At 38.9% G+C, this 14484-nt stretch overlaps 1 protein-coding gene across 8 annotated transcripts in view; it reads right to left on the bottom strand.

The window, feature by feature from the left end:
- Nucleotides 1–3750: 3750 nt before the first annotated feature.
- LOC100747656 overlaps nt 3751–14484 on the bottom strand; it is a 148544-nt gene continuing 137810 nt past the window's right edge. For 4 of the 8 annotated variants that reach the window (XM_033322750.1, XM_012389800.3, XM_012389802.3 and 1 more), the window contains 4 exons: nt 9921–10005; nt 8877–8974; nt 8068–8283; nt 3751–3789 (listed from right to left, as the gene is read on the bottom strand). In XM_033322750.1, the coding sequence (XP_033178641.1) occupies nt 8090–8283; nt 8877–8974; nt 9921–10005 (377 nt within the window). In that variant the 3' untranslated portion in view covers nt 3751–3789; nt 8068–8089. Of the gene's footprint in view, nt 3790–5347; nt 7816–8067; nt 8284–8876; nt 8975–9920; nt 10006–12623; nt 12708–14484 lie in introns of those variants that run through there. The other 4 variants (XM_033322752.1, XM_033322753.1, XM_033322749.1 and 1 more) reach the window with 3 other exon arrangements.

Genomic DNA, 14484 nt, shown 5'->3' with positions numbered 1-14484 from the left:
GGACGCGACGATAAGCGCGGGAACGCTTCAACGAATGAAGGAGGAGCCAGCCAGCCATGCACTCGGGAGTCACAAATAACAGGAAAACGTGGAAAACTCAGTATACAACTAGCACAGGAAGGAGAAGCAATTAACTTAGAAAAAAGAAAAGGAGGGAATAAAAGAAACGTAGTGAAACTGTCGTTTTCCCATCGACCGACACAGATGACGCCATCGCGATTGAGATTCTTAAAAACAGTCGACCTTAAAGCGAAAGATCGATACGCGCAACGTACAATTGTAAAACGAAGGTCAAATCATAGAACGATCGATCAATTAAAATTAGCTACGTATCTACGCTTTGTCTCACGAACTATAGTTACGTACAGTGGGGTCAGGTGATCTTCGAGCGAAGAGACCGCAAGAATCGTAAAGGAATTATAGTTTGGCACTGATACCCGTCAGCTTGAACTCAACACGCTCGCGTTTAGCTAGGAAGAGCTAACCACTGGGAAGTCACGTGTACCGAGGTTCGATCTCTCCGCGAGTGGACTTTGTGGCACGCGAGTATCCACCTTGGAACGCTTTGATTCCGCCATTTCTCAAACGTCTCTCGCGTCCAGCAGACCCTTAAGAAAAAGAAATAGAGGAAGAAAAATAAAAACTACAACGTAACTACGAGACAATTCGCTGATATTCGCCCACCATTCTGTCCACCCTACGATCCCCTTCGCGATACATTCTTCCCAAGATATTAAAGGCTCCACTTCCGGCACCAGTTTCGAACAACGTGTGGCTGTGGTCCAGACTTACGTCGGATAGTAGCAAGAACACACATTAAAATCATAGAGGATCAACGTTATTAGACGTGTCATGCGTTTGTCTGTTCGCTTGGCCTTTCCCTTTGCTTTCCCTCCAACCATTCTCACGCGATTCAGAGGACTTCGAACATTCTGTCCGTTATTGCATTCCCGTTTTCCCTCGCTTTATCATCCCTCATCCCGTTTCTCTCGACCACGATAACTCGTAAACAATGTAGATACCTACGCACGGATCGATCGAGCATTCTCCCCCATTTCCGTCTGTTTCGTCTCTTCTCGAGAACGTTCCCCGCAATTTTCTTTCACGTTAAAATGCCTCTTCGGAAACTGGTTGAGGTATCGCACGTCCAAAACGAGCACACATGTCATGGTTTATCGATATAATTGTATAATATGTGCTATTAGATCTTTCATGCGCGGTCGAGGCTCACGAAGCCTCGAGAGATTCCTCTGCCTCGTCGAGCGTGCCATTTTACCCATTCTTTTCTTTCTCTCTGTTCTAGGTCATCATCCTCGAAGAACAAATAGGATGCATGGATCCCTCTCGTGGACGTCGTTCAAGCGAAAACGTTGTCCGCGGTTAGCATGGTCGCGTGGAAATCGGCGAATCGAACTCTCGTCGAACGAGAATTTAAAATACTCATCCAGATAGATTGGTCAGGGGAACAAAGTTAAAACACTTGGAAGATGTTCTCACAAGTGATCAGAGATTAAAATTCACTCGGTTTAAGTGCGCGTGCCACCTTCTTTTTTTTTCTCTTTAGTGGCAACGAGAAACACAAGTTCTAGTTTAAAGAGAATCCTCGAAGTTTAGAACATTGATGACGATTCTCTGGGAAAGGGTGAATGGTTTCTGCGAATTTGTGGGATTAGAGGAAGGATTTCTATGGTCCATGATCGGAACCAGCTAATTCTTGCCTTGAATTCAATCATTTTGCTTTATCTTGCTTCTTCTATCTTTCAATTACTTTTCATCCGTTACTTCTCATTAGTTCAAATGGATTATTTAAGTTCAATTATATCGTTCCTAACCAAAATCGATTCGAATGCTAGAAAGAATATTACGTTGGAGATTATGAAATATTTGATTAATCGGAATTAGCTGGTCGAGGATCGGAAGCTGTCGCCAGTCTTGCTGGAATACAGGATGAAGCTAAACGTGTTGTAAAAAAACGTACGGACTTAGTCGATGTTCGATAAACCGGTTAAATTCGTTCGAATGCTACCGCAGAGGAAACAGTTTCGCTTGCAGGTGGGCGGAAAACGATTCGCTCGACGTGCGATGTTCCCTTCCATAAGTGTCGCGAAAACTATTATTATGATCATCATTAACATCGTGTATCGTATTCGATAGTATCGATGATCATCGTAATAATTAGTAATAATAACGACAGTAATAATAATTCATAATAATAATTCATAATAATAATTCATAGTAATAATCCATAGTAATAATCATAATTTTAATTAATTAATTAATAATATATAATATAATATATTAAATAAATTCTCCGATATAACTTATGTCTTAAACTTAAAGCTTAGCTCGACTTACGATTTAAGTATCCGCGCCCCCATTTTTTTACGCGCGCGGAGGGATCGTTACGCACGTGCATCCACCAGGGCGAACTTCTTAAGAATCTAATGAATCCTAAAACCGGAAGCTCCGCCGTACCGACAGGCCAGCTGCCTTAAAATTTTTCATCTTTTATTTTACTTTTCCCCTTTTGCTTCTTTGCCGGGGGAGCGAAACACCATCTAGCGGTCTCCGCCAGAGAGAACAGAAGGCAAAGCGAAGAAGCAGAAGCAACGTATGTACGCGATGAAAATGATTTAAAAGAGAAAATAATGTTTTCTTATATTCTTCCCTTATTACCCTCTCCCTTCTTTTTATTCTCGTCCCTTTCAAATCATTTTCATCGGCATGTATAAATTACTTCCGTTTCTTCGCTTTGATCTGCGTTCTCTTTGGCGGAGACCGCGCACGAGCGTGGTTTCCATCCTTCGTCTCTTGCCTCGATCATTACTCGCCTCGCATACAGAAAGTCGAACGACAATCTTTCTTTATCACGTTCGATTCCGAGAAGATCAACTTTCCAACCAACTACCACGCCAACTTCTCCGTACGCCTTCCATCCAGCGTCTCCGATAAAAAAAGATCGGCCATCCTACAGCGCGATGCTCTTTCTACTTTGCCCCTGCTCCGTATCTACGCGCGTCCCTTCCTTCCCCGACTTCCAAACGAACGCATACGATTCTCGCTACTCTTCGTTATCCTACCCTTGCGTCATTTATCTTACAATCATCGGTACTCTATATATAACTCGGTACTTCGTACGGTCATCCAATCTCGTTCCCAATTTCGTTCAACGTCTGTTCTTCGCGGTCCAGCACGCGCGTACACACGGAGATCCATTCGCGACTTCTACCTTCCTGAGAACGAACCTTCGTACGCGTCCTGTTCGCTCTGACGCTACAAGACGACTTTTACGTGGTGATCCAACGCAACCACGGCTCGTAGAACGGCAGAAGAAGGTCGTACGAGTCGTCGTCTTCAGGGAGGAAGAGGACAAAAGAGACGAGTGCACGACGGGCGCGCAACTCCTCTCGCGAGGTGAATATTCCGCCACGTTTTGGCCGCGAACAACAAAACGGAGCCAAACGATTCGTCGTCGAGTATCTCAAACGTCGTGTGGAACATCTGTTGCAACAACGGCTGCCAAGACGCGAGCGACATACGCGACGACGACGACGACGACGCTCGTTGTTCCCCTGATGGGTTGCTTCCTCTTCTCGAACTCCACCTCTGACACTCGCATCTCGTGGTTGGCTGTGGTGCGATGACTCTCGTTCCTCGTTGCGATGACACCTTCTTGACTCGACGAACGGCACGCTGGCGATAACAACCGGGGATGAGAGACGAGCGATGGTTTGGATTTTTCGACGGTGGCGACGACAGCACTGGGACCTTAACATCCATCCTTGCCACCTGAAAAATGTGCAACGCTGGCCTCGTCTTCGTTCCATCATGCTTTGTCGGCCGTGTTCTTCCTGAACATCGTTTACGCATATTGGTAAATATTTTGCATGTTAGATTTGAGTTTGAGTTTGCCGTTTATCGTTCACGTATCGTAGACGTAAGACCCGATGCAGACGAGCGGTACGCGTTAAATCGTTGTAGCGGCAGCGGGTTGGAAGAACGAGGAAACACCTGTGCGCGTATGTTTCTTTTGTGAGACAGAAGAACTTTGTTTCTCTGTTCTTCCAACGGCACCGCGATTGTGTCGTACGATATACGTTGTTTTCAACCGGGAGAATAATGAAAAACGTATGACGCAGCGCCAAAAAGTCTCTCGTCTGCACCCGGTCTTAGAGCGAAGGGTGAGGATAGAAGTCGAAGATTTGGGAAATTAAAAAATTTTGACTGGTTTAAACCTGCTGTCTTTTTTTTCTATCTGACTTTTCTTTTGTTTAATTTGATATTGAATTTCTTTGCGATTGGGAGGAAGATCGTAAATTTGGTGGATTGTTGTTTCTACGTTTCGTGAAGTAATATTTTTTGAGCGAATAAGAATGGGGTAAATTTAAATTTAAATTTTAAGTATGCTTGACGTGTATGAATAACAAGTTTAAATATCTAGCGTATATGTCATCATAAGCGATGATGTTTTTAGTATAAAGAGTAAGATGAAATAAACGTTGAATGATAATAGATATCTTCTCTAACAGAGAAATGTGAACGCTATTCCTATTTCTTTTTATAACATGAATATCTTTAGGATGAGTCATAAAAGAGGATAAGTACATGAGATGATACGAAAATACGTGACCAATAAGTATAGAATGAGAAATCAGATGGAACAAGTACGATAGTAAAAAAAGACAAAATTGATATTAATCGATAGATTTTTATTGTATCTTTGGAAGAAGAATGTATATTTTTTAAGGATCAGAATCTTCGACTTTCAAATAGGGTACGAATCCATGAATTAATTTGTAGCAAAGTTTATGGAATCGTGAGAATTGCAAAGGGTTTGTCTGATGTCCGGTTTCCCCAAAGGATCCAAATTTCTGGAAACTAGCTTTTCCAAGTGGTTGCTGCAAGGATCTTGCGAACGTTTATCCGATGGAGAAGCATCGCTGATGTTTAAGATCTGCTTTGGGGAACACGGAGAAATAAACGTGCGCGTAGTTTGTGCGAGTCTATCGATCTCCCTTCTACGACTCTGCAGCCTTGACGTTTAGCATGCGGTGAATTTCGCTCAAGGGATTTCAGACAAATCCTTCGATTTACTGCTGTTAACACTTGGGCAGTAAGTTAATTAAAAATGATAAAAGAACATGATAAAAAATGAAAGTTTCTACCTTGTGTATATTTTTTATATTTTTCTAATAATTTTTCTATTTCAATTTTACTTAAGCCATCGTACGTAGGAAAAGAAAAACAATCAAAATTTAGGTTGCGTTCGTAAATTTTACCTTTTTTAATTTTTATAATTTTGAACCATTATGGCTAAAAAAGAAAAATAATAAAACAGCATATTTCTTCTTTAAATATTCTTTTATTTCTTCTTTTTATACTCTTTTCAAATTTTTAATCGCCAAAAGATTGACAAAGGGAAATCAATGAATAAGTTATGTAATATTTGGTTTTTAGTGAAAAATATATTTGATTAGTGTCGTGTCTTTTTTCAAGGGACTCGTCATTCTTAATCTTTTCGTTGCAACGATAATCTTATTAGCAGCTCTGTGGCAGTTAATGGCCGTCAAATGCTACTGATTGTTTCAAAGGGTGGACTATAAACGGCAGCAACTACTTGTCTCTAATTTCGTTTAGCAGCGGACAGTTACCGTGAAGACAATATCGCTCAAACTTTGATAAATGTTAGCAAGTTTGGCGGAGTTTGTAATTCGAGGAGTGAGAGCTGCAGCCTCGTCTGCTCCTGATATACTAATTTGTATTTCTAACGAGGAACAACCCGCTCCTACACAGTTCCCATTAATTACAACGTCAACGGTATTTTTATTACCAATTGTAATTTAATTCTCGAAACTCAACTAATTAAACATTATTAACTCAGCATAATCGTAAGAAAAAATTTGAAAGATATTATTCCGTCCGCTGCTAAAGGAATATTACGGTAAATCGCAACTATTTATTCTACAATATAAGAACAAATAATAATTATATCAGGAGAGTATTTATAAAAATTCTGAATATCGAGCCTTCCTGATATTTGTAAAAATGTTAAACTTGAATGTCACACGAAATTTATAGAAACGCTAAATTCCGAATCTTTTGGCAAATTGATAAAAATTCTGAATTTTCGTTTCTTATGAAATTTATTGACAAATTTAAAGTCGTTAATCCTTCAAAAATTTCTCTAAAATATTAAAAATTCTATTCTTGCGGCATCGAAAGGATTAAAAAAATCCTATCGTCGAGGGATGAATATCGGAACATCAACAGCGTGTTAACGAGGGACGATGTTCATCAGGAAGAACGATTCGGCCAACAAAGTGTTCTCCGCGGGTCGATACTCGAGCAACACGCAACAGGAAGCTGTGAATCCACGTGTCGCCAATGGTACCACCTTTTCCAGGTTAGTTGTAACCCCGTGACCCACGTGTCGAAGTTAATCAACCACGCGACAAAGGGTGAGAACAGACAAGTCAGATATATATATATATGTTACATATGTCTGAAGGTGCGTATCGTGCGTGATACCGTAATCGGTGTACAATTATCGAGCTGTTTTCGTTACAGTTTTCGATACACATTCACTCGTGGAACTTCTTACGTTCATTCTTCGATATCATCAACTCTTTCCAACAAAACAAACTTTCAAACGCCTGAGCAAGATACTACTGAAGTTCTTTTATTGATCATAATAATGATCGTAATATACATTTTTAGTCGCTCCTTTCGTTCCTTTATATCCTTCGAATGCTCGATCCGATCAATCGACCAACGAGTTATCGTTTTCGACACATCCAACGACAATCGCTTGCCGATCTTCCTCGTGGATCCTGTGAATTTTGCTACAGTACGACTCAAGATAGTTACAGAGAAGTCGTAAATTGCGTGTATATTATAAAGCTGTTATACAGAATCCGACCGAATAATACGTAAAAGTGGGCACGACGCGATTCCTCATGGAAAAATAAGAAAATAATATAGAATAGAACTTTCTCATTTTCGGTTCAGTTTTCGAGAAAATCGAGTATGAAAATTTACCAGATACATTTGAACATGTATTGAACATGAATCCTGTCGGTTATTTAGTCATGTTCAGTGAGGGATTAGCCATGTTCAACATATACTTGATAAATTTTCAAACTCGATTTTCTCGTAAACCAAGCCGAGAACGACAAAGTTCTACTCTATATTCTTTTCTTATTCTTCTACAAAGAATCACGTCCTGCACACTTTTGCATGTCATTCTGCTGCACCCTGTATATAATAACTATATTATAAATATTATCGCGTTAGTAAATTTTATAAATCCGATAAATTCTATAAATTTTACAAAATCTCAGTGTATTTAAACATAGATTCTATCAAATCTTATAATGTAACATTACGATGAAATATGCGTAGAATGAAAAGATAGCATGTGTGATAGGAGAGTCGGAATTGGGGATTAATAATCTGAATATTATCGACAATACTAGCTGCGAATGAGACAGTCATTCTACTTTCTTATAATTCAGTACAGATAGATAATGGACTTTTAATTTTATAAAGAAATTTTGCCAATCCTTCATATAATTGTAGATTCGCATCCGAAACATATTTAGCTTTTTCCATTTTCTCTAGATATATATATCTCAACACTGACTACAGTGTTCATCGATTATGCTAGATTTGTTGTTTTCTGTGTATACCTACAACTAATTCCTCAACATCTACTTTATTCTCTTTACAATATATTAAGTTTACACGCGTTAATAACTTTCTCTATATTATCATTCTTATGGCACACAGCTTTCTTCAACGAACTTCGGCCCGGACCTGCGAATATCCAATAGTATGTATTTAATTCTTAACTAGCTGTGAAGCCTTTACAACCTTGCTATATCGTGATTCGTACCTATATACATATATACATATATACATATATACATATATATATGTATATATGTATATATCAACAGGACCAAAGGATCGAGAATCCAAATTTAAAAAGAGCAAAGATAGAAATCAAAGGAGAGAGAATAAAAACGCTCTCCCTGTCAGGATCATCCACGTGGGTGTGATGTGTACCTTGATTGGACGAGTGTGAGGCTCACGATTGCGGTTGCGGTGTGTTGTGGTCTCGCTTGTCTGCCGCAGGAGCCGGTGGCTTTATCACGGGCTTCTCCTCGTTTACCGGCGTGAGCGGGGCGTCCTTTCTTGGCGGCATCCTTTCGTTTATGGCATCCAAACCTTTCGCCTCGGCGAACGAGGTGATTTTGTGGTTCGGCGAGAAACCTTGCAGAGCTGTCAACAATAATTTCACGAGTCGTCATCAACCGCTATTCGAGCGGAACGTTTCAAGGGTGGAGTATGAATAACGCAAGAAAGAAGAGAAAGTTCGGTGAAGAGAAGATGTTAAAATTTCGACGAGGGGAAAATGGAGCGAAATTCTTTTGTCAGAGAAATTCTAATTTACCGGATGATCGTTTCTTTCGATCGTTAATTATGATCGTTGATCAACGATTCTTACTCGTTAAAAATAACTGGTATCGAGCTATGCATTAGCAAGCTTTGCTACCATCAACGATGTTCAACAATTAGTAGTTCACTGAGCATGTCCACGAGCTGTACCATAAATGTGACTATGTATTACGAGACTGTGTACTTTGACTATGTCCACTAAGTGTATCAAGCACCCTTGACTATCCGTACTAATTGCACGTTATAAATACGGTTATGTACCACAAGATGACAACAACATCCTAGATAGTACATTACAATAAAGTAGGGATTAATTTATTCTTCCTGAATCTATTAGAAAAATATCGTTTACCATTAGATCAGCTGTTGCAGAAGATCGCTCTATTTACATGTAGTTGGTTAGAAACGAAACTCACCGTTCTTTAGGGACGTCTTTCCACCTGATAACGCACCAAGAGGTAAAGCGCCAGTCGGCGTTAAACCCTTCAGCTGCAACACACTCTCGCTCTCCTCTCTGAAAGACGAACCAATCGACAACAATTAGCACCGCGTGAAAATAAAGGAGGAAAAAGAAGACAAAAGATGTGAAAGTAATGGTAATCAATTTCTCTCTTGATTAACTGCTCTTAATAAACGCGCTCGAATTCGCGCTAATCGTTTAGCCAGAAGCACTAAAATTTTCGAGCGAAAGTTGAGTTCGAGCAGAACGGTATAACAGAATTTTCACGCCGAGTTATCTTTCATTTTTGATTTCCTCAGAGTCTTCACAGAGAACACAGGATTGTTCTGGTGATCATCGATCGACCGTGAAACCTGGATCGACTTCTCGCAACGTTAAGCAATTCTACCGGCTCAGTCGAGGCATAATCGTTCCATCAACCGAGTAAGTTGCTACTAGAATATGGTTTGTGCCCGTGCAACATCGTCTTCTTCTTTTTTTAACGAAACTTTCGGTTGTGTGCAATTTTTATGGCTGTTACGTTGACCTACAGTTGCGATCTGGAAAGTTTTAACGCTTCTCTCCGTTACGCTAGTGTTTCTGTAGGAAAATTCTGCTCCGAATCTCTGTATTTCGACTTCTATCAACCATGCTTTGTCTCTGCCAGTCGTGTGCAGTTTTTTGCGTTTTTTCGCTTTTCTTTTTTGCTTTGTCGATGCATGTATGTAAATTTGAAACATGAAATTCCTCGTTATTTTTTTTTCTTCTTAATTCATTTTGAAAAACATTTGACCAGTTGCAAAGACTCGGGTGCAACTATTAAAATAACAACGCAACGCACGATGTATCTTCGATTTTTAATTTTAAACGCTACCTGTTTCTGCTGTAACTCTAATATATCATCGGTTAAAGATGATATTTTCTCGTTGCATTTATGAGATACATTTTTATCGATAGAAATCTAATCGGAGCTGTTTGAATAGACAAGTTTAACTGTTATTAATTAAATTTGTTTGCTGACCTGAGGACGGAGAAGACGCGCGCCATCTTGCCAATGGCTCTGATCTTGTTTCTGATAACCTCCTTGCGTAGATTGGCTGCTGCACCTAGAAAAGCGACAAGATTCAGTTAGGACGATCCGTCTCTCGATAATTTAGCTGATTCATTCTCAGTGATCCACGAAGTCGCGAAGGCACGATGCTAACGAATAGAATCTGGCGCTAAAGTTACTAGGGTCTAGTGAGCTTCTAGCATAATTTCACTAGCGATCAACTTGCGTAATTACATACTCGCAAACAGCAGTTATTTTCGAATGAATAAATATGACGATACCTATGTATCACCTATGAGTAGCTGCGTAAAGAAAAAAGAAAAAAAGAGTAAAAAGAAAGAAAAAAAAAAAAATAGTGGAAGAAATGGACATTAGCGATTTTACGTGAAGCTAAAAATATAGATGAACGATTGTGGATTTTGATTTGCCTTCGCGAGATCTCGATCACGAATTCGCCCCGCAACTCTCGTCGCGAAGTAATTCGACATTTGGCTTTTCACTACATTATTCATACAACAGCTTATCCGGTGATTATGTTATTGAAAAAAAATTAAAGGAAAAAAAATGGAAAAATGTCACTTGTTATTTTTGGGTCTCACGGCAAACAACAACGGCAAACTACAGCCAAAAGAACTCGGTGCACGCGACGAGCGAGTGCATATTAGTCTCGGTGTACAATATTTTGCTCTTTTATTTTGCTCATCTGTCTTTTTGGATCTAAATAAGAATTTATTATTTGCATAAAACTACAGGTATTAACTTTTTTTCATCCGACGGATTCATTGGAAAATTTCTTTATTCCGAACTCACTCGCGTATACCGGAAATCATCGATGTACATTGAATCGTTACAATTATCTTTCCTTCACGGATTATCGAGATCTCCTATCCGTCTCTGACCAGCGAACTGAACGATAAACGAACAGAAATACTCAACGTAGATACTTATCGAATTCTATGCAAACGAAAAGCGACGAGAGAAAAAAAAGTAGAACGATACGTGAAGAAAGAAAAAAAAAAACAATATATTAATCGATAGAATTGTTTCACCGTTTTGAATTTCGCGCGTCTCGCGGCCAATCGCTCTGACGCGTGCGCAGAAGCGATTCTTCGTGATTCTCTCGCTTTCCGAGCGAGACGTTCGTTCGTGTACGTTCTCGTTCAAAGTTCACACGAGTCTATCGAAGTTCTGTCCATTTTATTCCAGTTTTTATACCGGAATTAACAGATTGGTGACAAAGAAGTTGAAAAATATAAAGAAATCCTTCGAATCGTAATCGTATATTGAAATATAATATATATATGTATATATATACGTACATATATATTATATGCGTAAAAATAGAGATAGAGTGCACGAGGATAATAGCACAAGCTCATTGCATATTATAAATGCACGCAGCTACGTATGGGCGCGCGCGCGTGCACGTGTTACAAAACGCAAGCCGGTGTGCGAAATACGTGCGTATGTACATCGTAATAAGCAGCGACTACTAACATGCAGGCCAATGATTACATAAACCATAGGTTTTCCTCAGTTACGCGAAAAGAAGACACGGCCAATGCAAGAGAAAGAGATCAACACATGCACATGCAGGCTTTGAGCGCGGGTAAACGTACGCACCATCGGTCAACTACGGGTGCTTTTACCAGTCGCCGTTTCGTATGTTCGTCGCTACTTGCCTACTTGCTCGTTCGTATTTTCTCTTTCTTTCTTTCTTTTCTTTTTTTTTTTTTTCTTTAGTTTTGTGTTATTTAGAGCGTAGTTGTGTATATGCATGTTCGGTCGCATCTTTATGCTCGATGTTTTTCTAATCTTTAACCCGTATCCGTGTGGTAGAACTTTAGTCGTTGTATTCAAATGTTAGAATTTGAAAGCAACGAAATTTCATTTGATTGTAAGCTTCGAGTGTTTCGAATTTGTAAAGGGAATGCGATGGTTAAAGAAGTGAATGGTTTGGAACGATTAAATCTCTTTTAATCGAATATCTTGCTAATCGATTACGTGGTTTGCTTTTTGATGTTGAAAGTTTGGCTTGAAGACTGAAAGTTTTTCGACTGAGAACCACTGGTTAGTTATTGAGGAGTGACCATTAAATTAAGCCAGTCGCGAAGAGGTTTCGGTCGTGAAATCGCTCGTAAAATTCTAGGCGCACAGTTACGGGTTAAGAAGCAGACTACGGATAATCGACTAAATAAGGTATCGAATAGCCTAAGGGTCGGCCATCTTGAGTTCACGTCGACACAAAATGGTGGTCTCTTTTCGATATCGCGGTACAGTGTTTAAGGCTCAAATTCTAGAATTACATTATATCGAATAGCATCAAATAATTTCTTTATAATCTTTGATTTGACGAATATTATACTATTCTTTACATTTTCGATATTTTTTGAAAAGTTACAAATAGTTCGTAAAATCTTTCTTTGCAATTTTATTTTATGTTATTTGAAGGGAACAGGGATTAATCCTATTCATAGTCAGTAGATATTTTTTTTTTTTGAAGAAAAAAAGGAAAAATAAAAAGAAACAGACGTTTACTCTTTTTTGTTCGTTTTTAGAAGACCGAAAGAAACAAATAATATGTATACGTATGTATATATTAGTAAGTAAGAAGTCTCTAGGATTTAGCTTGTTCGTACTATAAAAGAAACAATTTCACATGAATCGACATACGTGAAAATATCGTTCCGCTGTCGCTGTGTTTCCGCTTCACTAAGCATTCGCGAGTTAAATTTGCGGATGTCGGGGCTTGTGACGCTACAGCAAATCGGGTAATTTTGTCACTTATATAGGAAAACAAGAGATTCGTTCTTGCTGATGAGATAATTGGCGAATTAGGAGATTCTACTGACTCTATCCGTTTTTTATTTCTGAATTATCGAATGGATAATTCTTATTTCGTAATGTACAAATTTACAAATTATTTTCCTTTGTCTTATTCAACTTTAAGCTATGAAATAATTTATCTCTTTTTTGCTTTTCTTAATAACAATGGAATATTCTTAATTCTTTTTATAACATCGTTTAACGATGTCAACTATGTGAATTTTGGTGGCGTGTTCGGGTCGAACATTGAACAAGGTTCAATTTCGCCAGGCCAACTGCGGATTCGCTTTAATTTCTCGTAATCCGCAATCGCGCGGCTGCGCTGCATGGAAAAGCTTTTTGCGAACGTTCTGCTGAGATGGCAGGAAGAAAACATTTCTGGAATATCCTGCGACGTCCATTTCCGCGTAAAAGCGTGGCACGAAACGTCAGCATGAATCGAGAATCTTCGTCGTCTATTCCGTTTATTTAGAACACGTGCCGATAAAAAAAAATACTAAAGAAAATAAAATAGAGGCAAATAAAAAGAAATGTGGAATTTATTTTACTTCGGTCACTTTACTCTGTTAGGTTAGGTTAGATAACGTTCGAACTCGAGAAGTTTTAAAAGTACGATCGATATTCTGGACTGTATGGAGTGTACACATTTGTCTCGTTGGTTTCAATGTGCAAATTGAACACTGGTTCTCTACATCTTAACTAAAACAAGCTTCGTTAAAAATGATATTGGGAAATATAATCTCTTGTCTGTGTGTTGTTTATGAACGTAGATAGAAGATAATCGTCGAGAATTCTTCAAATTTCTTGCAATATACATATTATATTACAACGTACACCATTGACCAAATATTTCGAATCGCGTCTCCAATTATAAATGCTGATTTTATTGTTCCTTCGAAATAAATATCGCTTGCTATCGCTATGCTTGCCTTCGAAACTAACGCTACGAATCTCAAGAACGATCTTCGTCTTTGCCTCGAAAGAATTTTCCAAGTGTCTTTTTACCTTTTAATCCGAAGTTTACCAAAGATTTTTGCTTCCTAGAACAATAGAACTCTCAGCTGACTATCTATCGAAACGATATTTCGCTGAATAATTTCTACGAAACGCGTTAGTAATTTGAAAAGCTTGGTCAACAGTATGCATCTTCTCATCTTCTCCAATGAAAAAAAGAAAATATCGTCGAAGTTAAAAAGAAGGAGAAACGTTTTTTCAACTTGCCTGATCAATAGCAACGACTGAAGCGATCTTCAACGATGTATTCTCGTATGCTTTCGCATTTGCGGTGATAAGAAAATATCGAAAGCAGGGGTGGAGGAGGATATTCAAGAAATTAGAATAAAAGGGGATGGACTTCACAGAGAGCCTAGAAAGAACGATATCTCCTCTATAAGGAGCTATCCTAACCATAGCGTGGTATTCATTTCTTTTCTTTCTTTTTGTCTTTTTTTTCGTTTTTTTTTTTTCTTTTTTGATCATTTGTACGACGTCTGACGCATTCTTCCAGGAAGAAGAGCGCACGACGAAGAGATTTCAGTGGGTCTCTGACTGAGGGGAGCAGACATTTATCGATCATCCTTTACATCCTGCGGCTTTCACTGAGAAGGACGATGCGGCACATACAACGACGTAAGTCACTACTAATTTATACAACAGATCAAGCCTTTGCTCTCTAGACATTTACGTGTCAGCGCATGATTATGCACTC

This window comes from Bombus impatiens, unplaced genomic scaffold (assembly GCF_000188095.3).
Source record: "Bombus impatiens unplaced genomic scaffold, BIMP_2.2 scf_0665, whole genome shotgun sequence".
NCBI lineage: Eukaryota > Metazoa > Arthropoda > Insecta > Hymenoptera > Apidae > Bombus > Bombus impatiens.
Note: the sequence above shows the minus strand (reverse complement) of the source record. Positions and strands in the feature narration are given on the sequence as shown.